The 26,370-nt window shown below is 42.6% G+C and overlaps 3 protein-coding genes across 14 annotated transcripts in view; 2 read left to right on the plus strand and 1 right to left on the minus strand.

The window, feature by feature from the left end:
• The window catches only part of macf1a (microtubule actin crosslinking factor 1a), a 203,567-nt gene extending 195,142 nt beyond the window's left edge, over positions 1-8,425 (plus strand). For 6 of the 10 annotated variants that reach the window (XM_084563038.1, XM_084563039.1, XM_084563035.1 and 3 more), the window contains 5 exons: positions 591-653; positions 3,682-3,899; positions 4,573-4,695; positions 5,741-5,849; positions 6,066-8,425. In XM_084563038.1, coding sequence (XP_084419164.1) covers positions 591-653; positions 3,682-3,899; positions 4,573-4,695; positions 5,741-5,849; positions 6,066-6,313 — 761 coding nt within the window. In that variant the 3' untranslated portion in view covers positions 6,314-8,425. The other 4 variants (XM_084563040.1, XM_084563041.1, XM_084563043.1 and 1 more) reach the window with 3 other exon arrangements.
• Positions 8,426-11,821: 3,396 nt separating this feature from the next.
• bmp8a (bone morphogenetic protein 8a) lies at positions 11,822-21,541 on the plus strand. 2 transcript variants are annotated; one of them, XM_084563787.1, is made up of 8 exons: positions 11,822-12,371; positions 12,937-13,486; positions 16,642-16,834; positions 17,792-17,940; positions 18,035-18,214; positions 18,479-18,558; positions 19,212-19,322; positions 20,517-21,541. In XM_084563787.1, exons 2-8 carry the CDS (start codon positions 12,970-12,972, stop codon positions 20,664-20,666), a joined length of 1,380 nt encoding a protein of 459 aa, XP_084419913.1. In that variant the 5' UTR covers positions 11,822-12,371; positions 12,937-12,969; the 3' UTR covers positions 20,667-21,541. The 2 variants fall into 2 exon arrangements, with proteins under 2 accessions (XP_084419913.1, XP_084419914.1); XM_084563788.1 differs by lacking the exon at positions 11,822-12,371 and adding an exon at positions 12,378-12,634.
• Positions 21,542-21,671: 130 nt separating this feature from the next.
• On the minus strand, positions 21,672-26,105 carry LOC311501784 (zinc finger protein 706). 2 transcript variants are annotated; one of them, XM_084563789.1, is made up of 4 exons: positions 26,070-26,105; positions 23,994-24,144; positions 22,993-23,108; positions 21,672-22,515 (listed from the first exon to the last, which is right to left on the minus strand). In XM_084563789.1, exons 2-3 carry the CDS (start codon positions 24,126-24,128, stop codon positions 23,013-23,015), a joined length of 231 nt encoding a protein of 76 aa, XP_084419915.1. In that variant the 5' UTR covers positions 24,129-24,144; positions 26,070-26,105; the 3' UTR covers positions 21,672-22,515; positions 22,993-23,012. The 2 variants fall into 2 exon arrangements, with proteins under 2 accessions (XP_084419915.1, XP_084419916.1); XM_084563790.1 differs by having other exon boundaries at positions 21,672-22,544.
• Between the last annotated feature and the right edge of the window lie 265 nt (positions 26,106-26,370).

The following is a 26,370-nucleotide window of genomic DNA, read 5'->3' on the forward strand; positions in this document are numbered from 1 at the left end:
AACCGGTGCGTTTCAGCTTTAGGTCCACAAAAAGAGCTGTTCTGAGCCTTTACCTGTGCGGGACATTGATCCCAAAAAGCTTGACACCCTCTTTCAGTCTCTTCAGGTCACCGTCTCATCCGTCTCATCCGTCTCATCCCTCTTGGACAGTATCGGTCAGCCTCTTGCTCTTATACAAACACACACTCACTGCTCTTCACAATAACACCCAAAAATGCCTCTTGACGTAAACACGTCGCCAAACACAAGTGGCTCATACGTCAACATTGTCCAAAGAAGGAGAACACATGGACTCCTCGTGTGTCAGCAGGTGAAGCAGTGAAGTGCTGCACCGTCTCGTTTGTCTCTCTTCCAGTGACGTCGGTGTATTTGTTCAGTTCCTCTCTCTCTGTTCCCTCTGATCCTGTCCATCCCCACGGAGCTCGTCGTCTTTATCTGGTTTTATTTCTGTATATACACGGCCGGTCCTCTCCTCTCCTCTCTGTCTCTGTTCATTCTCTCTTATTTATAACAGTACTTTTGCATGATGCATGATCCTCTCCCTCTTCCTCCCACCCTCCCTTTCTCCCTCCTCTTTTCTCTTTCCCCAGTGCAACATCCAGGACTTAAGATTCTCCGCTCCGATTCCAGTAGCTCCATCTCATCTCGTATAGGTTGGACTTCTCCTCTATCTCTCACGCTTTCTCCTAACTGCCTGTCCTTCCTCCGTCCGGTTTGTTTGGTTTGCTCAGTTTTTGACTTCACCTGGAGTCCCTCTTCCAGGGTTCCTCCGTTTTTCTTGTTCTCTACCATTGTCTTTATTGTTCTTCCACCTCTTCTTCTTCTTTGTCACCTGCTATTTCTTTCTTCCTTCTTCCTTCTTATTCTTTCTTCCTTCTTTCTACTTTCTTCTTGTTCTTCGTCGTCACTTGCTGTCTTCTTCTTCTTCTTGGTCACCTTCTGTTTTCCTCTTCTTCCTCTTATTCTTTATTCTCCTTCCTTCCTTCTTCTTTCTCCCTACTTCTTCCTCTTCTTCTTTCTTCTTTTCTTTCTTCCTTCTCTTTCTTTTTCTTCCTTCTCTCTTAATCATCTTCTTTCTTCTTCCTTCTTCTTCCTTTTTCTTCTTCTCCTTCCTTCTTTACTGTCTTCTTCCTCCTCCTTCTTCCACCTCTTCTTCTTCTTCTCTCTTCATCATCTTCTTTCTTCTTTTTCTTCTTCCAACTTCTCTCTTCATCTTCTTTCTTCATCTTCTCCTTCCTTCGTTATCGTCTTCTTTCTTCTTCCTTTTTCTTCCTCCTTCTTCATCTTCCTTCTTCATCTTCTTCTTCTTCCTTCTTCCTTCTTCTTCTTCTTTGGTTTGTTAGTTTGGCCTTGTTGCTGTGCCTTGCTGACTGTGATCACCTGACTAACGTTATGTCTCCTCACTGTTCTGCTCTTCCTCTCCTGACCTCCCCTCCCGGGCTGAAACCCTGAAATGTTCAAGTGTATTGTTTTGTTTTTTTACACGTTTCAGGCGTCTCTGAAACCCAGTGGTCAGCTGTGTGTGTGTGCGTGTGTGTGTGTGTGTGTGTGTTTATTACAAGTGTGTAGGAAGTGGTGTGTGTGTGTGTGTGTGTTTGAGTGTGTGACTTTCTCCATTCCACCACGAGCATGCAGTTATTTCACATTGTCTCTTGTGTCTCTCAGTGACAGTCACTCCTGGCTATTTCTGCTGCCGAGGTATCTACCCTTCCTCTCTGTCTCTCACTCCACCTCTGTCACTCTTCATCCGTCCAGCTGTCAGTCTCCATCTTTAACCGCATCCGTCCTCTCTGTGTCTCCATACATATATATATGTGTGTGATATATATGTGTGTGTGTGTGTGTTCAGTTTACACCTGTGGTCAGGTTTGTGTGTGTGCAGGCGTTGATGTCAGTCTTGTTGTTCGCGTCATGCTTTTAATCACTCACAATAAAGGCAGGATTTGGCCAACCCCCTGGTCTTTAGGTTTTAACTTTTATTTTCTTTGATTTTTACAAAATAAATCCATAAATTAAAGAGATGCCCAGCACAAAGCAAACAAAGAGAAAGCATGAAAACATGTCATCATGAACATGGTCCACTGATTTTGTAGACTTCTTTATCTCTTCTGGTTTTGACTCTAAACGGACACAAAAGTAAAAACTCTCTAACAGAGTCTGAGACCTGGGCGTGGCCAGCCTGGGTTTCTAATAACGCTGGCTTCCAACACGGCTCCTTTAAATGTGATGGCTGGTTGGTGGGAGACACAATTACAGGGTGCACCTGGCTGGCTGGCTTTGAGGGGGGACATAATTGCAGGGTGCACCCGTTTAATTGACTGGCCTTCGCTGTTTGGTTGCTGGAGACGATGGCCGCGAGGTCACTGCTGCTACAGCTAGCTGCAGCCCTCCTCTCTCTCTCTCGCTCTCTCTCTTCTTTTTATTTTAAACTCTTCCATTTCTTCTTTCCTCTCTCTCTCTCTCTTCATGTAGTTTTTGTTCTCTCTTGAACCGCTCATCCTCCTCCTCCTCCTCCTCCTCCTTCTTCGTGGCTGGCTTCTCCAGGCTTGTTGTTGTCTGCTGAGGCTGCTGCACTACTTTCTGTCCACGAATGCCGCTGAGTGTCGTTTGAAGAAGGGAGAAACCCTGAGTCACTGGGCTCTCTCCTGCTAAGCATTAACCAGGCATGACCCCCTCCACCTCCACACACATATATATATTTACAGTGTTTATACACGGACAGTGTATACAGCAGACTGAGATGCTCCTTCGCAGCAAGTAGTTAAAACTCAACTAGAGAGAGGCTGTGCTTTGCTCCCAGCGCTCTCAGATGTTTTTGAAGCAAATACGCAATGAAAGTGTTCATCACTGTGACATGGAGACGCACGTCACCGCTTAAAGGACCAGCTCAACATTTTTAGGAAACACGTTTGTTTGCTTTCTCGCTGAAGATTAGGTGCAGTGATCGATGTTACCTCACGTCTGACGTGTTTTGTAGGAAGCACAGTCATCCCCTAAAGCTCATGAAGTGGTTTGTTTATTTCATCTGAACAAAAACAGTTTTTTGTGAAGGTTGAGGGGAGGGGCCTCTGTGGATCATCCCACAGATACCTGATCGGTTTGAGATCTAGTGAATTTGGAGGCCAGGTCAACACCTTGTTTGTGTGAAACACGCTGGACTGCTGCTTGGCCTGGCAAATTCACTCCCAGCTCTCGAGCTTTAATTCTCAGCAGCTTATTTACAAAAATGTTGAACTGTTCCTTTAAAGGTGTAACGCAGCATTTACCTGACAAGAAAACAGATTTGTCTCCACACATGTAGACAACATGCTGTCTTTCGCTGCGTATCTAGTTTATTAATTGCCTCCCACCTTTGCGCTCAAACCAAACGCACCCTCGCTCACATCTCCCCTTAGAAAATAAAAAAAAAGACCAAAGTGCACTTAAAACTTCCTGAACCCCTGAACCCCTAAACCCCAGCCCACTCCAGACTCCCGCTCCGCTCACATGCACTCTCAAATGAAAAACATGCACTGACTCTGACGTCTGCAGCCGAGGAAGCACTCTCTCCCTCACTCTGCTCGCTGCCTCTGCCGCCCCCTGCTGGAGGAAAAGTGTGAGCCAACACAAATACAACAACTCATTTTTTTACTTTTCTCTCTCTCCGCCCGTCTCTCTCTCTCTCTCTCTCTCTTTCTCCAGCTCGTGGTCGCACCAACCTGGAGCTGAGGGAGAAGTTCATCCTTCCTGAAGGAGCGTCTCAGGGCCTGGCCGCCTTCCGGTCCCGGGGCCGGCGCTCCAAGCCGGGCTCCCGCAACGCCTCGCCCACCCGCTCCTCCTCCTCGGCCTCCCACAGCGGCGCCTCTCTCCCCTCGGCTCCCTCCGCCCCTGCCACACCGACCGCCTCCGCGTCGTCCAGGGTAGGTTTCCTGTTTCACGTCCACTCGGATTAATGACAGAGCAGGGAGAGTCACGCTGAATGAGTCATGGCAGAAGTTATCATTTGTATTTCCACTGGCTTTGGAAGAAAAAATATCAAACTGTAAGAGTAACGTAGCATTAGAGCACACTAACCTGAGCAAACGCACACACACGAACCCTCGAAGCTTGTTATTTGTTGTTGTCGTCATCCGATTTGTCAGCAGTGTCCTGTGAATACTGTGCGTGTGTGTGCGATGTGTGCGGTTTTATGCATTTATGTCCCACATTTGTTGTCATTCTCCTGTTGTTGTCAGAGATCACCACATCCTTTAACTGTGAAATTTTATTTTTTTGTTCTTTGTTTTCTTCCTTTCATCTTTTTCGCCTCTTTCTCCTCGTTGCTGTCGCTCCACCCTGCTAACCTGGCTTCACACGACGTCCTCCCTGCATTGTTGGGAATTTCTCTGTGGGAATAAAATAAATAAAATCATCCGCTCTCACACAAAAAATAAACTCCGCTGCACTCCCTCGCTATCCTAAAAAAAAAAAAAAAAAACTCCTTCGCTTCTTTCCTCCTTAACTCGCTCCCTCCTCTTCCCTCCATTCGCTTCTCCCCTACGCTGCTTCGCTCTCCTCCTTCTCCTCCACCCTTCCTTCCCTTCCTCCCTTCAGTCCTCCCATACTCACTCGCGTGACTATGCCAAGCCCTGGCTGGCGCACAGTAAAACTCCAACGCCAACCAAGTGCCAGTGCTGCCCAGATCTCGGTCACAGCCACACCACTCCTGGGCACGAGGTAACGCACTCACCCCACCCACCCACCCACCTACCTACCCACCCACCGCCCTGTCCCACCCGACCCCGCCCCCCCACTGGTCGCGCTATTGCACTAACACACACTCCTGGGTGCCCGGCCACGTATAAAGTTGTCAGTGTGAAAAGTTTGTTTTCATGTTTGGGTTTTAGCTGAAAGAACAAACATGACGTAGTAAAAACTAAAACCTGAAAGAACAAGTTTAAAGTAGGACAACGAATTATAAACTGTCCATTAGTGACATTAAAGAACGTGACAAAAGTGATAAATGTCAGAAAATCCTTCAATTCAAACTAACAAAATTGACTTTTTTAACACAAGGAGTTTATTTTATCATCAAATTATCAATTATAGCAGCTTTAATTGATAATTAAATTGATATCTATGTGTAAGCAGTGCATGCAGTGATGAACCTGGAGAGGATAAGCTTCTTAGCTGCTTACATGAGAGTAAACTGGACATATTTGTGTTGAGAAACCTTCTTAACTGTCATATTTTATAGCACAAATAATCAAGAAACTTAACAGAAGATTAATCCGCAAGGAAAATATTCAGTAGCCGTCTCAGATTTATGGTTTAATACAGTCATATGAGCAAATTAATCAAACACAAATTGTCTGTGAAGGTTCTCAGTCATCCAGGTCGGACTTGTAGAGTTTCTTGAAGACGTTTCATCCAAGCAGCTTCTACAACGACAAGATAGACACCTGTCGTTGGAGGAGACTGTTTGACCCCGTCCTCTTCCTCCAATGAGGCTCGAGTCTCAAGGTGTAAACTTCTTCAAGAAACTCTACAAGTCCAGTTGCTGCCTTTCTTTAGTGTTTTTGGATCAGTAGCATTCAGAATTAGTCCCTGTTCATGTGTCTGTGTGTGTTTAGTATCCATATGTTGTTGCACATGTGTTTCTGTAGCTCTGTCTGTGCCGCTTGTGCGTTTATGCATTAGTTAAAATCTCAGTGTGCGTTTAACGTGATAACATTGACCGGCGACCGCGACATGAGCTGATGTTTCCCGTGTGCTCCTGCAGGGGGCGCCGTCTGGGTCCAAACTGAAGAGGCCAACCTTCCACTCCAGCCGAGGCTCGCTGACGGGAGAGAACGGCGGGACGTCACACACCAGCAAACCATCACGGACCGGTGAGACGCCTGTCATACTTAGAGCTAGCAGCTCTGTGAGGCCTAGCATGCTGGTGTTTGATTTAATTACAAAAAACTGACGGGAAGGCCCAAATGTCACAGCAAATACACCTGGGTTCATCCTCTGGGAGCCATGAATTATCAATCACGGTTCAGATATTTCACTTTGCTGCTGTATAAACTCCTTTTGACACATTGTCATTGTTTTCCCGTCAGATCCGAAGCGAGGGGCGTCCACGGCCAGCGGCCCCACCAGCCGAGCCGGCAGCCGGGCCGGCAGCAGGGCCAGCAGTCGCCGTGGCAGCGACGCCTCAGATGCGTCGGAGCTCCAGGACGCCCGCTCCGTCTGCTCTGACACCTCAGACACCCCGAGACGACCCGGTAGCGGGGCCAAACCCTCCAAGATCCCCACCATCTCCAAGAAAGCCCCCAGCCCAAAGACCCCTGGCTCTGCAAAGAAATAGCCTCAGAGAAAGTGGAGCAGCACCTTTACTCCTCACTTTGGCGGAGGGCGGGGGCCGCTGTCGTCGGCCATCTTGGGTGTACCAGAACATCCGTCTATAGGGCTTGTCTACAATGTGTGCACTATGACTGATACATACCAGGGGAAAGAAGGAGGTGGACGAGCTGAGTGAAACTCCTTCTCACTCTTTCCCCAGTCTCTTAAAAAGACTGAAAACATGCACAAGAAGAAGAAGAGTTCTGGTCTGGCAGCTCCAGGCCAGAGTTACTGCGGGGTCAACGCCGACTCTTCCCCTTTAAGGAGCGACCCCAGTTTGCCTTCCAGTGTCCTGCTTCTTCTTTCAAAAGTTCCCCGCCAGCGTGGAACCAAACACCGACCGACCTGACGAGATGCTGCCTTACTTTGTGTTACTCACCTCTGTCCTGATCAGACGGAGAAGCAGGAAGTCTTTAAACCGCTTTATACCACACTGACACACAAACACACACATCTGAACACAGAGGCGGTGCAGGGAGTGGGACACGCCACCACCACAACCACCACGGCTACAAAAACACAAAAAAAAGAAAGAATTGTGGGTAATTATTCTGGCTTGTGGGCCAGATGCCTCAGCGATGAGTTAAAAAAGAAATATGCAACGACTGCCATGTCGCTTCCCATGGACTGGTTGGCGAGAAAAAGAGTCACCTCAGCAGATCTGCAGAGGCAGACACCGCATGTGGGAAGCGCTGCCCCGACACACAGCGGCTGACCTCAGACTCGGAGGATCGGTGGTGGTCACGGTGGCGGTGGCGGTGCTGCTGCAGCCGAGGGCAAACACTCACACACTCAAACACCGCAGAGCAGGCTCCTCCCGACCGCCGGAACGCCAAGACCGGCCTCGTGTGTGTGCATTTCGACAAAAGGGCGGTGCGGTTTTTGTCGCACGCCGACGCAACAATCCGACACAGAAATTACAAACTGGCAATAGGTCGAACTATTTTTATGGTGACGCACTCGACTAACAGCACATTACTGACAATATACGACATGTGTAACCTAACCCGATGTTAATGTTCGCGGAGTTCGACAACCAGCATGCACTAATTGTCTCTTCCCTCTGCAGTTCCACCTTAACATCTGCACTGTGTTGCCCTTAGCAACCCAGCAGCAGCACACACACACTCTCTCTCTCTCTCTTTCACACCCACACACGCGCGTTAAGAAGTGTTGTGTGTGTGTGTGTGTGTGTACCATGTGTGTCTTTGTTACAGGAAAAACTAGAGGTCATTGACTTGAGTCACTGTATGCAAAATTTTAATTTGCGAATGTCCTTTTGTTTTTCTTCTCGTTCGTTTCCTGATTAATTTATAATCCAGCTGTACTGTTGTTATCTAGCTTGAAAGAAAGATCTATTTATTTTTCAGTTTCATGTCATATCACCGTTCGCAAAGAGTGATTTAGTATTATGGTTAAAGAAATTGTGATTTTTATTTTTTTTTTGTACCGAGATCATGTCCACTTGGCTCTTTTGACATGGTTTGTGTGTAAAGTGTGTTTCTACTCCATTGTAACATTATTCACTAGGCCACTGATTCTAGTGGCAGCCTTGTTTGTTTTCTTTATCGCTAATAACGACAGTTTCCTGACCATGACCAAAGGGGTTTGCCCTTCATGTGTAGAGAGAACTACAAATATGAATGACTGGGGGACCTGGGTAGAGCCGACCAATGAGAGAGGGTTTCCTGTCTCGCGTCCCTCCCCAGCGTCTCTTCTTCTAGGCTTTTTGTGTTTTTTTCAAATGCCCCGTCGCTGGCGGGGCCCCGGGTTTGTCTCCGTGTTATCTCCGTGTAAGAGATATGAAGTTTATGAAATTACAAAAAAAGAAAGAAGACATCTTAAGGTGATTTTTATTTATTTATTTGTCTCTCTGAGTGGGAGGGTTGGGGGTTGGGGAGGGGGCGCAGGAGATTAGTCCGCCACATTTTGATGCTGTGCTTCTCATCACCGTGACGACGAGAACATGGAGGGATGGACGCTTGTTACTAGGAGGCAATTGTGTAAAAGTAAAAACTAAAATTATAAACAATTTTTTTGTTCTGTTTTTGTATTAAAAAATATGCTTGCAGTAAATCTGTCTCTGGTCTTTGATTTACTTCCATTTTGTGAATGTCAAACTACAAAAATGTACTAGTTAATTAATACTGATGGTCAGATTAATTGATTGGAGGCTAGTAGACATTATTTATATCTGGATTTTTCATCTTGTAATATGGGAACTAGTGAAGCATTTAAAAAAAATTGCTTTTTAAAGGTTTCTCTAGTTCCCACATTCCACTGCATGTTTACTTTTTGTGTTTTTGTGCCTTTTTCAACTTGGTTTACTCACTTTTCCACATCTATATGAATAATAACAATGTACATTTGTATTCAGTTTAGTTTCAATTGCAGATTTATGCCGTTTTTAGGATTTCTTTTAATGCTGCAATCAGTTTTTGACATAAATTGTGTGTTTACACAGTTCTAGTATATGTCTTTTTAAGTAGAACTTTTTTTTTTTTGGTGGAAATAGCTATGTGAGGTTAACTTCCCCCTCTTTTCTTTTGCGTTCATGTGCCTTCGTTTATTCACTCATGCCTAACAGCAGACTTGGAGGCAGCAACCGGACATTTCTAGGTAATTGTCCTGTACAAGATAAGGACACACCCGACTGGATCTTCACATCTGAGCACAGAGGGAAAGGTAAACACAGAGAAAAGGGGTGTTGATGGTGGTGGTGATGTCTGTGTCGTGATGCATTTATCAGTATTTGATTGCGGCTCTGGCTTGCATCAGTGTGAGACAGCGATGGAGGAGTTGAAAATAACTTTGTTGTGTTTATTCGGTGGTTCCACCGGAGATGATGAGGTCTGCGTCCACCCTCTGCAGCTGTGTGTACACTCACTCACTCCGTTTCTGTCCACTCTCAATCCATCCACGCCCGTCCTCCCTGCAGCCCATCTGTCATCCCGGACTTCTCTCTCTGATGACAGTCCTCGTTCTTTTCCACCACTTCTGCCTCTCAGGAATGCCATTTTTCATTTTTGTTGGGTTTATATGGTTTCAAGGGCACTCTGCTCCCCTTCACTCCCTCTCTCCTCTTTCTCCTCCTCCTCTGCGTCCTCTCCCTCCTTTATCTCTCCAGACACAAAACCTCGTAAACTTGCAGATGTGCAGGGAAAAGAAAAACAAAATGGGCAGAGCGTTAATTCCTGGCATTTGGGACTCGCCCTTTCGGCCAGGACAAAATGAACCGCGGTCAGTTTGGTTTGGTCAGTGTTATTCATGCCTTTCAAAGTGACCGCAAGTACCAGGCTGCTTTGAAGAAAAGAGTACACAAACACGAGCTGGCACAGCGCTCAACCTCACAACTATATTTGAGTCATTTCTTCCCTCGGAGTCCTTCTGGGTTTGACTCTCACACATGCACAGTGTGTTTGCATTAGGCCTGCTGCAGGGCAACTCCGTGAACTAATGAATAACTCAACAGGAAATCCCGGTATGCAGTTTAACACAAAATCTACACATTTAAATGTGCATGTGTTCTACAAAAAGATTTAATGTTGGCTTTGATGTTAGAGATTTTGAGGGTTGCAAAGTACGAAAAGTAGTAAAACGCATTTACAGGATGTACAATATACCTGAAAATGTTAGTTTAAATTTAAAATGTAGTCGTGAAATGTGAAGAAATGTGAAGAAATATTAAAAGCTTGCAGGCTAATATAAACAAAAATAAGTCCTAACCTTACATTTCTAGATTAATAAAATTACATTACATAATTAATTACTATGTTTTTATATAGTCGTCTTTCATTTGTAGTTTAGTCATTTGTCATTTTTCTGTGGCAGTAATAGGCTAAGTTAAAGAGTAAAAAGCTTTGGCTAATGTTATTGCTGCACCAGAAATTATTGAATTAAACATTATTTACATCAAGTGGAAATAACTTTTTTTTAACTTTAATAGCATCCTTCATGTTTTTAGTTTAGTCAAATTAACTTTTCTCTGGTATAACTAGGCTAACTTCCTTAGCATTAGCTTCCTGGGTAAAAAGCATGGACTGTAAATAAAGATGGACAACAGGACAACTCCTCAAAAGTGGATGGGACTTGGGCCAAACTAAAGGACACGTCAAGTATTTCTTTTTTCAAGCATGGTTTCTGTCATTTAAGGTAATTAATATAATGTTGATGTATGTTCAAATGTCCATTTTCTGATAAGTTTCGTTTTAGTTATTTGATGCTATAGATACAGAATGTGACATCATGAAGACTAATAGTTGCCATGCCAACTGCTCTGAGAAGCGGCCCCATAAGACTGTGAAAGTAGGAATTAATGAATGAATAAATAAATACAAGTGTATTATCCAATATTTCTTAATAACTGCTGGAGGTAGTCGAAAATGCGGAAGTGGGGGCTCCTAGTGATTCCGGACCGCACTGCGCCGACTCCGAACTCGCAAGATGGCGCCGGGAACTAGCGACCTAACGGCTGTCTGGCTGAAGAGAGGAAGTGGGGACTCGTTGTCCATGTTTATACACAGTCTATGGTAAAGCTTTACCTAATGTGACTCCTTGATAATATTAAATTAAATATTGGCTTCATCATGGGAAAATAACCATTTTAACTTTAATAGCATCCTTCATGTTTTTAGCTTCGTCAAATGAACTTTTCTATAGCGTTAATGAGCTAACGTCCTCAGCATTAGCTTACTGTGTAACAAAACATTTAGTTAATGTGACAGCTGCTTCATAATATTAAATGAAACGTTGTCTTTATCAAGTGGAAATATGTTTTTTTATTACTTTAATAGCACATATAATGATTTATTCATACTTTTTCAGTGGTTTTAATTGGCGTACTATGTTAGCATTAGCATTTCGCCTGAAAAGCGCTAGCTAACCGTACTACTGTTTCATAACATTATCTGAAACACTTTAACGTTTTTGGAAATACGTTTTTAAACTTTAATTGCATTCTTAGTGTTTTGTAGTTAACGTCAAATGAACGTTTCTGTGGTGTTAATAAACTAACTTTTATAGCATTAGGTTTCCGAGTAGAACACGTGGCTAGCTACATTGCTGGCTAGTGGCTGTTTAAAGTTTCTCTAGCGTTAGCTGATGTTGGATTTTGTCATCTTTAAAAATAATAATAACTGATGAAACAAACATATAATGAGTCGATGGAGCATTTGAAAAAGTTGAAGCCATCTCAGCTTTTATTTGTAGTAGCATGTCAGGAAGTGTCACTTGTGGTCTGAACACAAGTTGCAAAAGTTTATTTAGTAATATGGTTATACATTAAATGTATATATTTAATTATACATATAACATGCATAAAATAGCTAGCAGAAAAGGTAGAGCTAGCCTCTTAGTAGCAGTATGTTTACACCCAGCTGACTGTTGGTATTACAATTTTATCTTTACGCTCCCATTAGATTTTTTTAAGAGCATAATTTATTTATTTGCTCATATTTAATGTATATTTTTTGACTTGTCTGATTAAATATTTACTCCCTTTTGTCACAGTTGGTCCTCCATATGCTCTGACGGTTCAAATGTTAGAGTGCGTCAGGCCGCTCAGCGTCCTTCCCGCCAAACTGCCAGAGACTGAGTGGCGATGAAAAGAAGCAGTCATGAGAAGATGAAAAGATAGATGGGCGGAGGAGAGATGAGGTCTCCCAGAGAGACCACTGGGAGGTGTGGTGATGAGATGTAAGCAGGGCAGAGGAGTTTAAAGACATGAAAGTGGAGGAGAGGCGGAGGCAAGGAGGAAACTCCCTCCTGGTTATGAACAAATGTTCTGGCTTTCATACGCTCAGAGCAGAGTCGAGGGCTGAAGAAGAAACCTCTCACCTCGTCCAAGGATTTACAATCGGGAAACAATTTCCATTTTTATAAATTGGATTAAGGAAGACATCTGGAACCCCAGAGATGTGTGGGTGTAGAGCGGGTTGAATGGATGAATAAGTGCTCAAGGATGACGGGATAAAAGCTTCCAGCAGTGGACGACTCCTGTGAGGTTTCTGGTTGACTCACTGCAGGTGTGAACTTCTTTATTTCTTCATGCAGTAATGAAAAACTTGGAGCAAACCTGAAGACACAGCTCTCAAGTTCCACTCTGTACAATCTTTTTGCACCTGCTCATCACTGAAATTGCTTTCCAGCCTCCGAGTTTACAACTTCAAAGCTTGGCGCAATCTTCCAGAGGGGCATTGTTTGTCTATATTCAAAACACAGCCAGAAAGAGCTTGTAATTATGCTCTCACTCTCATTATCTCTGTTTCTCCTGCTGCACGACTGAGAGGTGAGCTTTTCCTTCAAGTTTAGAGGAGGTAGAAGAGGGAGAAAGGAAGGAGCGGAGGGAGGGAGAGATAAACAGAGGCACTTTAAAGCAGTAAACACAAACCTTTTTCAGAACCAGCTCTCCTCTAAACACATCAGACATAAATCAGCGCTGTATTTGTCTGTGGTGACTCTGGAGCAGTCTGGGGACAAACTGGAGCAACACGCTGGTGGTCAGACCGGTAGCACTTGATGAAAGTGAACCTGAAGAGTTGAGCAAAGTGTGAAGGAGAATATTTGTGAGTAAAAACTTTTTATTTGTAGGCGGAGAAGACGACAGCAGAGCGAACTGCAGAGATGACCTCAGACGTCTCCTGCAGTCTCTCCTGCTTTTGGAGCAAGATGAAGAGCGGCGGCGGCGGCAGCGTCTCCCAGCAGAAGACAAGATCCACCTCCACCTTCCACCCCAGGACCCTGCTCCTCCTGCCCCTGCTGCTTTTGCTCTCCCTCTCGCTGTGGAGCCAGCAGGCCGAGGCCGTCGTCCACTCCAGCTTCCGGCGGCTCAGCGGACGCGAGAAGAAGGAGATGCAGAAGGAGATCCTGTCAATCCTGGGCCTGCCGGGGCGACCCAGGCCCCACCCGCCCCTGCGACCACCCTCCTCCGCGCCGCTCTTCATGCTGGACCTGTACCACGCCATGTCGGTCGACGGCGAGGACGAGGGGAACGAAATAATTGTGAACGGAGCGGGCATGGCGAGGTTCGGGGGCGCGGTGCAGGTGAACCACGCGGCCCTGCCGACCCTCAGCACGCACACGCCGCCGCTGGGGACGGTGGTCAGCGAGGCCGACACGGTGATGAGCTTCGTCAACCTGGGTGAGTTCGCGGAGGGCGTCTCTGAACTGGTGATATGACGGGTTTGAGCTGGAGTAGCACACAGGAAGTGATGCAGAGCAGGAGAACAGTGGAAATAGGAAAAGATCTTATCAAAATAAAAGCATTTTACAAACTTAGAGGAATTTTAAAAAGAAAAGAGACAAAGGGAGGGTTTTGTTGTGTACAAATGATGTTGAGAGACCATTTTACATTAATGTAACTGTACAATTAACCTGTTGTTATATATAATATGTTTCCACAAACTGGTTTTTACTCTTTATATTTAATAATAATAACTTTAATAATTATTTTTGCCCCCCCCCCCCCCCCCCAACAAAAAATAAATAAAAAAAAACTCAGACTATTCTTTCAGTTGGAGAACATTTTTATCATCAGTTTCGAATGACAGAGCAGTTTTCTGACTTTGCGGTTTAGCTACTAAATGTAAACTCAGAAGGATGAAATTACACAGTGTCTGTCTGTGTGTGTGTGTGTGTGTGTGTGTGTGTGTGTGTGTGTGTGTGTATGAGAACTCAGCGACACTAACTGTGACATGCGTCGGTGCCACCAACATTTTTAGTTTGTTTTAAGTTCCACTAACGCTGTGACGCACAGAGAGAGAGGATCAAACCCGCCAGCAGTTCTTTTTTTTGTTTTTTTTATTTTTCCATTAAAAGTAAATTACTTTGCACCGTTTTCAACAACTTGTTAAATGTTTTAAATACATTTTCAAGCATAAAAAAGTAAGAAATGTAAAGATTTACTTTACTGTTCTTTAATATGAAATTAAATTAAATATTTTAGTCACCATTTTGAACTCTAGGACCTTTCTGGAGTCACTTTTTACACTTTTCTCACAGTTCAGACGTCAAACAATCAAGTATATAGAATATGGGCGTCCCTGTTGATCACATGGTTGAGTTTGTACCTCTTTCCCACCTCGTTAAACCCTGTCTTTTCACTTAAAACAGTCCAACTAAAGGCTCAAAACAGGTAAAATAATAATAATTTAAATGTGAAAATTAAGAAACCATGGAAGAGATGCCATTGCAGGTTACATCCCAGACTGTTTGTGCTTCCTTTATAACCACAGAGCAGCCGGACCGATGCCTATCTGTCAGAGCATGAAAATTAAACATCCTCGTCTCAATGGCTTCCTTCCTTCCTCCTGCTCTTCTGCATCAGTTCACTGTGGGAAACGTCCTCTCCTCTCTCTCTCCTCTCTCTTCTCTCTCTCTCTCTCTGTGCTCAGGATACTTAATGAACTCACATCAAATGATGGGTTCGCACCCTGAAATTCATCAGTCAGCGCGGCATCTCGCCCCCTTTAACCGCCGCGATAAACAAACGTGACTCCCGCCTTAAGAGAGTGACCCACAGCGCACGACAGCGTTCTCCTTTTCAGAGGGCGAGGCTTTTATTTTATGCTAAAACCATTAAAACCTCATCAGATCTAAATAAAAGGGCAGAAAGCAGCACCACACATCTAGCATGCAACAAAAACAAGTTCATCATCAAACCAAGTGGTGTTTTCTCGTATCTGGTCGTAGAATCTGGTCCACCTCAGGTTTCTGTTTCACTAACTAATCTAATCAGCGTGAGTAGTTCATGCGAGGTTGAATCAAACAGGCGAGGGTGTGTGTGTTCCCCACGCATATGTAATGGGAAGACACAGCTGGTTAGAATTAAAGGCCCCGCTGACACACACTGAAAAAAGCCAACGGTCCGAAGCGAGATGAAAATACTGCTGTGGAGGGAGCGACTAAAAATACCAGGCAGGCCTGCAATTAGTGGTGTGTGTGCTGAGCAGCTGCTGCGGTTCAGGGCACTAAGTGTCTCTAATTACTGTGTGTGTGTGTGTGTGTGTGTGTGTGTGTGTGTGTGTGTGTGTGCTGATATGAGCACGCCCAGCCCATCAGGGGTGTCCTGTCCTTAGTATCTCTATTTACCATGCATTCAGTGTGTGTGTGTGTGTGTGTGTGTGTGTGTGTGTGTGCCAAACCCCAGTGACCAGAGCTGTTTCGTTTCCATGAAGGGTTCCACAAGGACACACTCGCACACAGGGCGTTCATCAATCTGCGTTCCTTGTCTGTACTTACACACACGCCAGTCTGCCACAACATTATGACCACCTTCCTAATATTGTCTAGGTCTCCCTTGTGCCTCCAAAACAGTTGTAATTGGCCTTAATGGGTCTTCTGAGGGTGTCCTGTGGTGTCTGAACACTGAATAGAGGGGAGGGGCCTCTGTGGATCATCCCACAGATACTTGATCAGTTTCTAGTGAATTTGGAGGCCAGGTCAACACCTTGTGCTGTTTGTCATGTACCTGCATCCTGCTGGGGATGGCTGCTGCCATCAAGGAGTGTCATTGCTATGGGGTGGGGGTGCCTGGTCTGGTCTAGGTGGGTGCTACATGTCTAAGTAACATCCACACCAATGAATGAATGCCAGGTACAAAAGTTTCCCAGCAGAACACTGAATTGTCACAAGATGGTTGATGATATTTACTTCTCCTGTCAGTGGTTTTAATGTTGTGGCTGATCTGTGTATATCTCAGGTATTTTACTTACTCATTGTGTAGTTTCTGTACAATAACCTGCCAAACTAATCAAACTATCATCAGCCTCATCTGTAGTTAAGGTTTTTTTTTAGCTAATTAGCATTTTCTTATGTCTTCTACATGAAGAATCACAATTTTTCTGTTAAATTGTCTGATGTCCAGCGTTTACTGGATTATTTCTTGACATTGTGGTGTTGCAACTTTAACTCAAAGCTTGTTGACACCTCTTTCACCGATGTTCTCTTCTTTTGTGGTCTCCATTGACTAATTTGCCAGCTCTCTCTCTCTCTCTCGTTTCTTCTACACCTTCACACTGCTGCTCCTCCATTTTTCTGGTTGCATCAAAACACTTTCTTGCTTCAAACTAAAACTTTTTCCATCAGATTTCAAACAGCAGTTGAGATGTTTTTGTCTTCCTACTCCTTAGAATAGTATCTGTTGTATTTTAAACCTGTTTATTTTGAGCTCTAACTCTGAGTATCAGTTTCCTTAGTTGCTCTTCATAGAGTCTCACTAAAGTCACAGTAGCCTTGTTGTCCACATGTGAAAGTCTTGATAACCATCTAACATTTGACTGATCTGTGTCTCTGCAGTGGAGCAGGAGCGTGACCTCCTGCAGCCTCGTCCGTACTGGAAGGAGTTTCGTTTCGACCTCACCCCCCTCCCCCAGGGGGAGACGGTGACGGCGGCCGAGTTTCGCATCTACAAGACGCTGACGCTGGGCCAGAGGGCAAACAGGACGCTGCACATCTCCGTCTACGAGATCCAGAGAGAGAACAGACACAGGTTTCCTCTCACTTCCTCTGCTATTGTCTGACTTAACATGGGGCCTAATCTAATCTAGATTTGGCCCCATGTCTCTACTGTAGGACCTGACAGGAGCTTTAGGTTATCCTAAAAAACAGCCGTAGCTATTTTTCCAGAGTGAACACTGAAGCTTTTATTGTCATTTTGTAGATGTGTGTTTATGAGGAGAATCCAGTTGAAGACGTCTTTAGTGTCTTAATGTTTCCTCTTTTTATGTCGCCAGCTTTGATTGTTACAGCATTTGAAATTTAAGATCTGCAGAGAATTGATCCAACTTCTCCTCTAGCGCCACCATGAGGATTAAACTGTGTCAGCAGCTGTTGGATGAAACTTGGCTACAGACCAACAGGTTTTAGGATGAATTGTAGTTTCGTTCATGATCAGGTTTCTGCCGAACTAATCCCAGTCCCATCAGCTTCAGATGTGCTTTGGTTTTCAGCTCCACAGACACTTTAATAATAATCAGGAAAAAACATATTTCAAACATACAGGTTTTAAAGTCTGGTGTTTGAAGTTTAATGTTCTTGAGTAAAACACTGAATCCTCTGAGAGCTGGTTTAAAGTTGAGGCTGAAACTTGACCTCTTGATGAATTTAGGATATAAAAACGTCAAGAGAAATTAACTGCCATTGAGGATCTAGTTTAAACAACCATGACATTCCTACTTTGCTACTTTGCTTATACTATTGTTTTTTATTTCATGATTATTATTATTTAATTATATTTGTTTTGTTTTTTTTAGTTATTTATTCAATTGTAATTGTTATTTATTTATTTTTATTATTTCATTATATTTAATTTCTTTATATTTATTTCATTTTATTTACTATTATCATTATATAAAATTACATGTTTTTCTTTTTACTAGGGTTTTTGTTTTGTTTTTCTTTTTTTTTTTGCAGCTGAGCTACTATGACTAAGTATATTTTCTTCCAGAGAGCCGGAGCTGGTGCTGCTGGACATGCAGTCGGTGCCTGCGGGACAGGAGGGCTGGCTGGCCTTCGACGTCACCACCGCGTCCAACCACTGGCTCCTCCACCCTCGCAGCAACCTGGGCATACGTCTCTATGTGGAGACCGAGGAGGGTCGGTGCACCGCTCTGTTGCTGACTAATGCCTTCAGTGTTTCTTCTTTTACATGATGTGAAATCAGCTTTCCTGTTCAACTTTCCTCTTTCAGACCGCTCCTTGTCGGCGGGCTGGATCGGGCTGGTGGGTCGCAGGGGCCCTCGCTCCAAACAGCCCTTCATGGTGACCTTCTTCAGGGAGAGTCAGGTCCCGTGTCGGCCGCCGCGAGCCGTCAAGCCTCATCCCCGCAGGAGGAAACCCAAATACGACCTCCCAGTCCCCAGCATCCATAGTTAGGTTCCAGGCGCTCTCAGTCCTCTATAAGTCTCTAATTAGTTTTATTCTTGACTTGACTAAAAAGTTACTTTATTCATAATTAATTTGCTTAAATGATTAAGTTGTAAGGACCATGCTGATATCATCTACTGACTGAACTTATTTTCTGAACAGTTTCTGGTTAAGTCGTGCTGCTAATCATTTCCAGATTATTTTCTTTCCTCTCATCAGAATAAATCTTTGGCTCTCACTAAATGCTTTCTTTTCCTTCTCTGTTCAGGTCGGACTCCTGCCAACAACGGCGGTCAGCCGTGTAAAAAACACGAACTCTACGTCAGCTTCAGTGATCTGGGATGGAAGGTCAGTTCTGAGTTGTTGATTTGAGCTTTTATTGGTGAGATTTCAGGTCACTTTTATTATCAAAGCTGCTTTTTTTTCTCCCTATGTGATGATCAAACACCATATTTATTAGCTCTCCATCACATTAATACAATAAATAATCTATTAAACTGAGAACTCGGGTATAAAACAGCAGTTTAGGTTATTAGTGAATGTGTGTTTGGTGCAGGAACAATCAGACGCTTCTCAACAGTGAAGACTGGATGTTTGACTTTATATTTTTTTGTGCGTGACATCTTAAATACAGCTCAACAACAACATTCTGTATTTACATATTTATTTATTGCATCGTATAATAAAGATTTAGAAGCACATGTGGCTGCAAACGATTCAAAGCTGGCATTCAGAAAAATTAAAACAGTATGTTAATTTAGTTCAAGCTCCGTCAATATGTTTATATTTACCCCACAACATCTGGAGTAACCAAATGAAGAAACATCTGGAGCAGATTTAGCAGTATATATATTAAATGCGTCGCTTTGCTGTCATGTGTCAGTTGTGGCTGCTCTACTGGTTCCTCCACTGGTTCAGAGATGAACAGACTCTTTATAGATAATAATAATAATAATCACGTCCGTCACATGATGAGGTGTGTTTCTTGTGGTTCTGTTCAGGACTGGGTCTTGGCTCCTACTGGGTACTCGGCGTACTACTGTGATGGAGAGTGTTTCTATCCTCTGGGCTCCTGCATGAACGCCACCAACCACGCCCTCATCCAGCAAGTGGTGAGTAACTGGATCAGACTTCACTCTGCTACTACTCCTCCTTAGTTGATATGTTTAATAGTGCAGCTCTGAGGCTCCTTATTTACTCAGGAGCATCTCTGTTTCTTTCAACCTTGTGTAACTGGTATTTGGTGTCTGCAATGTTCTGTAATTACGCTGCTGAAACGCTAGATGGCGCCGAGTCAGCTTCACTTTAATGTGGACCAACAGGGTCTGAATATTTTATTTTTATTTATTTTATTTGGGTGTCAAGTTTGCTTTTAAAACCAGAAAAGATTTAGTTTTAAATACAAACAAAACAAAAAAATACAAAAATAAATATTTTTTTTAATTCTGTAGTTTAAAACAAAAAGGGAAATTAAATATTAGACTTAATTTTATTTCTACTAACAAGATTTAAAAAAAAAAAAAGTAATAAGAAAAAAAAAGTTTAAAAAATAAAAATGACAGCTTTCCTTCATTGAACCTGGCCCACATCTGGAATTTATGACAGTAAACACTTTTTTTTTTTAACTGTATTAACAAGTTCAAGACATAAATCAAATTCAAAATACAAATTAAGTAAGCAGTTAGCTTTCTTAACAGGTTTACATATTATCAGAACGTCTAAAATTATATATATAAAAAAATAAAATCATACTAAAGGACGAAAGGTACATGTACTTGTTTATGCCTTTTGTTTGATTATTTTTGCTTTTTAAGAAACTTTTTTATTTATTTTTTTATTTTAGTGTTTAAATCCAAACTTGAAAAACCAAAATGTACACGGACCAAACTGTTTATTTTACTGAAATCAGGAGGAGAATGAACAAGGAAGAAATTTCTATTCTTGTGCAGCTGCTGAGACACCAGTCAATTGGCATCTGTGACGATTAGATTTCTTGGAAGGTGGATGTCAGGTTACGCTGTCAAAAAAAAAAATTAGTAGTAAACCCCAAAAAACTAACCCCGAGTCCAGCTGATCTTGGTTCAGCTTGTTTTTTTGTTTTTTTTGAAACACCTGCAATTACCACTTGCTGCCATAGAGGTCAGTAAAGAGAACAAAAATATCTTTATCTCAGTGAAATGTTGCTGCAAGAGTGTTGACAGTCTATAATCAGTAATTAATACTTTCTGCATTGTATTAGTAGTTAATTAAACGTGCTGGATGGTTTAACCTGAGAACATTAACCGTGTTTCTCTCTGCTCTGACAGGTCCATCTCCTGAAGCCTGACGAGGTCCCTAAGGCCTGTTGCGCCCCCACCAAGCTCAGCCCCATCTCCGTCCTGTTCTACGACGACAACAACAACGTGATCCTCAAAAAGCACCGGAACATGGTGGTGAAGACCTGCGGGTGTCTATGAGGGGAGGGGGGCCGGTTCAAAACGAGAAGCGTACGTGGATGATTTTATTTATTCCAGACGTGAACTGAGGAAAAACAGGTCGATGACAAAAGGCACCGCAGGTCTGATCTGATCTGATCTGATCTGATCTGACGTCTCTGTCGGGTGTTTTGAGAGCTGGTTTAGGAGTTCACCGGCTCCAGATTAACTCTTTCAGATGCTTTATTTTTAGATTATAGTATTTTCTAGGACTCTAACAGCTGACGGTTAAATCTAATTAACAACAAATATAAATGTATTGACGTGTGTGTGTATATCATTTGGAGGTTATGGTATTTTTACAGGATTAGAAACTAGACTAAAAGCTAAAATATATATTTTTTATTCTCAAACACGTCCGTTGTGGTAAAGGCAGATGATATTAGATGGCAGCGGCTCCATCACTGATGCCTGGTTTGTTTATAATTAACTAACGGACGAGCACTTCTTGTTGTTATGACACACAAAAAAAACAAAATCTATATGAAGAGATGATTGAACTGTATTCATTCATTAAAAATCTAATATTATCTTTAGTTTGAGATGTACTGTAAATAAAACAAATGTCATTTCCACATGCAGCCCTTAATATCAAGTATTATTTATGATAATCCCTTTGCCACCAGAAACAGTCCTGACTCCTCTAGACCTCTGAAGGTGTTCCAAGACGTTAGAAGATGCTTTAAGTCCTGAGAGTAAAGCGGTGAGAGGTGAGGTCTCCATGGATCAGACTAGTGTGTAACACATCCCACAGGTGTTTGTTTGAGTCCTGGGGATCTGTCACCGTCCTATCAGAACTACAGTGAGCTTTTTTTTGAAGATTTATTAGTTGTAGTTTGTCTCTGAGCCTTGGCCACCCATGCTCCTGTCACCTCTTTTAACAGGTACTGACTAGGGACGTCCCGATCGGAGCCAGGGTACGGAGCTAGCCTCTCTCTCTAGTTCTTATACTACTCATGTGTTCACAGAGTCACAACAGAAGACCAGTCACATTAAATACATTGTACAATTTATTGAAAAGGGTAAAAAAAAAAAATAGTACAGTGAAAGCAAATCAGTTAATTCTTTTTTTTTTTTTTGTGCCTGCTTGTGAAAAATAAGAACCAACAAAAGAAAAAAAGGAATCAGTCATTTCTGGCAGTTCTTCATCTACGTGATTTAAACTCTCTCTGTTCAGGGGCTACTTAGAGTTTCTTCAAAGCATGAATGTTTGTTAATTTAACAACAACAAAAAAAAAAAAAAGGTTTAGAAAATAAATCTTTATCTGGTCTGACTAAGATTGGAGTTATTGCCATGGTAACGTTGGAGGACGACACTGAAACGACCAGAAGAGGAGCTAAGTTGCGTAAGTGAGGTACTGTTGTGAGGTGTTTGAGTGTGGACGCCTGTGGAGGAGCAGCAGCATCAGAAGAGGAGGAGGAGGAGGCAGAGCTGTGTCAGCCCACAGCTCTGCCTCCTCCACAGAGTGAGGAAATCTTTAGTGAAAGTGTCGTCCCTTCCTTTGTTTCAACCGCACACTCATAACTATTTCTTTTAACTTTCGTTATTAGGAATTTTTAGCAGGCATCTCTTGCTGGTTCTGCTTACTAGGAATGTGCCCTCCCCTCCCCTCCCTTCCCTCCGTCTGGAATAGTAGTAAGGTAGTTGTACACAATAAATATAAAAATGGGCTGCTGGTGTACGCCTGCCCCGTCATTACCGTTCTCTCCTACACAAACACGTACGTACACACATCCAATCCCAACCCACTGTCCGTGAATACTGACAGGTCCCAGTGTTCGTCATCCTTCAGGCGCCGTGATTCAACGTTAGTCCGTGGTCGTTGTGTATCTGGAAACAACAGTTTTCCGTTGGGGTTTCTGAGTCAGGTGAGTGAGTCAGTTGTTTTGTTTTTTAAACTATTCAAAGAAGACGGGTGCTGCGTTTACATGGACACTTCTTCCAGCCTTGCGTGACAACGTCTGTCCGTCCCCCCGCATAAATAAAGCCCACGCAAACTATCTGATTGGTCCGGCACCTCGATGGCAGACCAACTTTCTGCCACAATAATTTTGTGGGTGTTGGAAGCTGGGCTGGTTTCCAGGCTGAACAACTTCCCTCTAAAATCTTGTCACCTGATGTTTACACCAGGAGGGAGAAACAGAAAGAATTGATTCATACTGACCAGATAGAGAAATAAAACTCACAGTACCAAAGGTTTACACCACTCCTCTACATCTGATTGAGACATATCCATAGTGATTATTAGTTGAACACTAGTGTCCATGTAAACAAACACACATGTCTGAGACTAAAACAAACACTTACTCAGGTTGAGGTGAAGCCCTTTATGCCTGAACGTCCGCCAGCTCAGGGGGCATCGGGGACTTGGGGTGTTTGCTCTCAAAGTGCTGCTTGAAGGTTTTGGGGTCCGGCATCTGTGTCTGAAGGAATAAGAACAAAACAAGGGATGAGTTGAATTCATCTTCTAGCAAATAAAACAAGGTCACATCACAGAAGAAGAACAGAAGTGCTTAATATGTTTCTGAAATCATTGGATAATTATGGCCAAACATCGAGAGCAACACACAAAATGAACTAAATAAATGAATGTAGAGAACATGATCTAATGCAAATTTATTAAAATCAATGTGTGATCAGCTTTAATAAAACTAAAATAACTAATTATTCAACATATAAAGACTTTCACAACTTGTAGCTGAAGTGAGCTGAACTACAGAAGATATGAAATTAAATTTGTTTTCAGATTTAAATAGAAACTGTTCTCACTGTTACACCTGACTTTAGACAAACTATTTCAGGGGGGTTAAACTCACATTAGTTCAGAGGCCACATAGCCAGACCAGTAATATAATAACAACTCCAGTGTTTCCCTTTGTTTTAGAGCAAAGACGTACACTATGAAAATGTTAACTATCTTACAAATGAACTATCCTTTTACAAAACATTTCATTAACAACCTGAAATTTCGGGGCATTGCTGCCATCTGCTGTTTAGTTCTAGGTCTCCTTCTTATGTCTGCAACTTTTAATAAAACAGAGCGACAGATTAGGAATATATGCCAGTTTATTGAAAGATTGCAGCTAATGTCTTCTATGTAGTTTTCATCAAGTGGGCCACATTGGACCCTCTGATGAGCCAGTTTTGGAGATCTGAGTCACAATTATGAGGCTCAGAGGTCCATGTTGTCACAGATATACTGTCAATACAGGTGGAGAGGTTTGAACTTTTAACTTCCAGCTTTACTAATAATAAGGGTTAGGGTGCTCACATGCTCTTAAAACAACGTAAACCTCACTCATACTGACCCGGCAGACGGGGCAGGTGTGGACCAGCGCTGCCTTAGCTGCAGTCTTCTGGTCGGCGCCCTGACCCTTCTTCTTCTCCGCTGCCTTCTTGGCGTTCTTTTGCTGGGACTGAATCTTCTGCTGCCCACGAGCCATTGCCCTCACCTTTGACCTGCGGGAGGAAAGACAACGGATCATGAAGACATCGCAGGACTTTTCTGCTTTTGATGCCATAATCTTTGACTGCTGCTTTAGTTTTCTCACACAATGAGAGAAACAAACGCCTGTGTTTGATGACTTTATTAATAAACCAATTAATACGTCTCGCTCAACACACTACGCACCACGAAGTTAACAGCTGACCGTGTAAATATCTTTCTTTTCAAACTATAATAAAGGCTTTAAAATAATAAGATAAAACAGGACTTTATTTAGCCCCATGAGGAAATTAAGGCGTTACAGCGGCATGGAACCACAGTGCAAAATACAAAAAATGGAATAAAGTAAGAGAAACTATATAAAAGAAAATATGATAACCTCCTGACTAGCAGGAAAAAAACGATGTATTTTTAAGATATCATATAACTGATGGACGACATTTTCCTTAATGAGAAACAGAAAGGTACCAAAGCCCTACTCCTTCACATGTGGCATCATTGAAAAGCCCTACATGTCCTCTGTAGGGAGCAAAAGGAGTTAATTCAATAGTACATAGTGGATGGGAGATAATCAGTTTGATGAATGTTCTCCACAGAGGACAAATCTGAAGTACTGGTAGTCAGGAGGTTACGGTACAAAAACATTTACATATTGTTTAAGTTTTAAAGGAGCTACTAATAATAACTACAGTGAATGGCAGGTTGTCGTGCTAAGGAGGCTGAATATACGTAACAGCATTCATGAATAATAATAATGTTCTTTTTCCTCGCAGCACTACAGCAATACAACCACAGCCTCAACTAAAATACGACCTGCTTTTCATAATTTAGGCAAAACTCCTGTAGCCCTGGTACTGAGAGTAGTAGAATGCAAAGAACAAAGGTTGTTGAAGACTCAAAATGCAAAGAAATCCATCCACTTACTACACAAAACAAACTCCTTCTCATACAACAGTCCTGCAGCTTCTGGTATTCAGCGTTATTTAAAAACAGAACAGTCATGACGGACTGAACTAGTTTATCTAATGTTTTCACTACAAACAGCCTCCAAGCTAAACACACAGCTGAATCAAGGCTTCTATAAATCAGCTTGTTTTAGCTGACAGTACAGTTTATTTTTCTGTGAAGGTTATTTAGAGCTTTAAGGGAGAATAACAAGAGTACAGGCTTTATTTTTACATTTAACTTCATACTCTTTTTTAATTATAATGTGCAGAAGTAGCAACATCTAAAAGGGTACTATATGTATTTTATTAAATTGTGCTTTAGTTAAATATTAGTAAATATTTTAGTGTATTTAATATTCGGCTGAGTCTGAGTTTGCAGAGATCAGTACCAATAAATCGATGCAGAACAACAATATAAACTAACCAAACATTAGCTCCATCTTAACATGCTACACCACAAACACATTAGAAGATACTTCTTGTATTTTAATAATAATAACTGAAATTGCACATAAAGACTCAACGACAAATTTCTAAATGGTTTTCAACCCATTTAATCAACCTATTCAACCATCTATGTACATCACAACACACCTGGACCAGCTAGCTACAGCCACCGACGATCTCGTCAAAACACCTCGACTATTAATTGATAATAAACTGTAACTCGCTAACAGGTCGGTCATAGTCGCTGCTTATCTGACACCGTTTCTCAACAAAAACTGCTTAAAACATCCAGTAAAATAATAAACTGTTAGCATCATCCGGAAGGGCCTTTCCTCAACCGGCGCCGCCTTGCTAACACTCTTAGCTAAGTTAGCTGGGGAAGCTACAATCAGGCTACAATAACATGCGACTCAAAGTTACTCAGTAAATACAACGTTGTTGTAGGAAAAAGAAACTCCAGCGAATATAAATCAATGTTAGCTAACACCAGAATGAGTTGCAGCTGTTTAACTGTAAGGAATCTTTGATTTTTAGGCAGATTTTACCTTCGAGATTTGACTCTTGTCTTCGCTCCTTTGTCGTTTTCCTTTTTGAACGCTACAGGAAACTAAGAAGGTTTTCAGCGACGGAGACGGAGGCGAGCAGCGCCCCCATGCAGGGCTGGAGCGGTACTGCAGCTGTGGGTGGTAGCAGAGCAAAACTGGCGAGTTTTGTTTTGAGTTTTTTTTTTTGTTTTGTTTTGTTTTTTAGGTCGCTCGTGCGCCCTCACATGGATTGTGCCATGATGACACCTATCACACTGTCATTATCTCGATATCACGAATTAATTATATCGTTATCTCGGGA

This window comes from Chelon labrosus, assembly GCF_963514085.1.
Source record: "Chelon labrosus genome assembly, chromosome: 16".
Classification (NCBI taxonomy): Eukaryota; Metazoa; Chordata; class Actinopteri; order Mugiliformes; family Mugilidae; genus Chelon; species Chelon labrosus.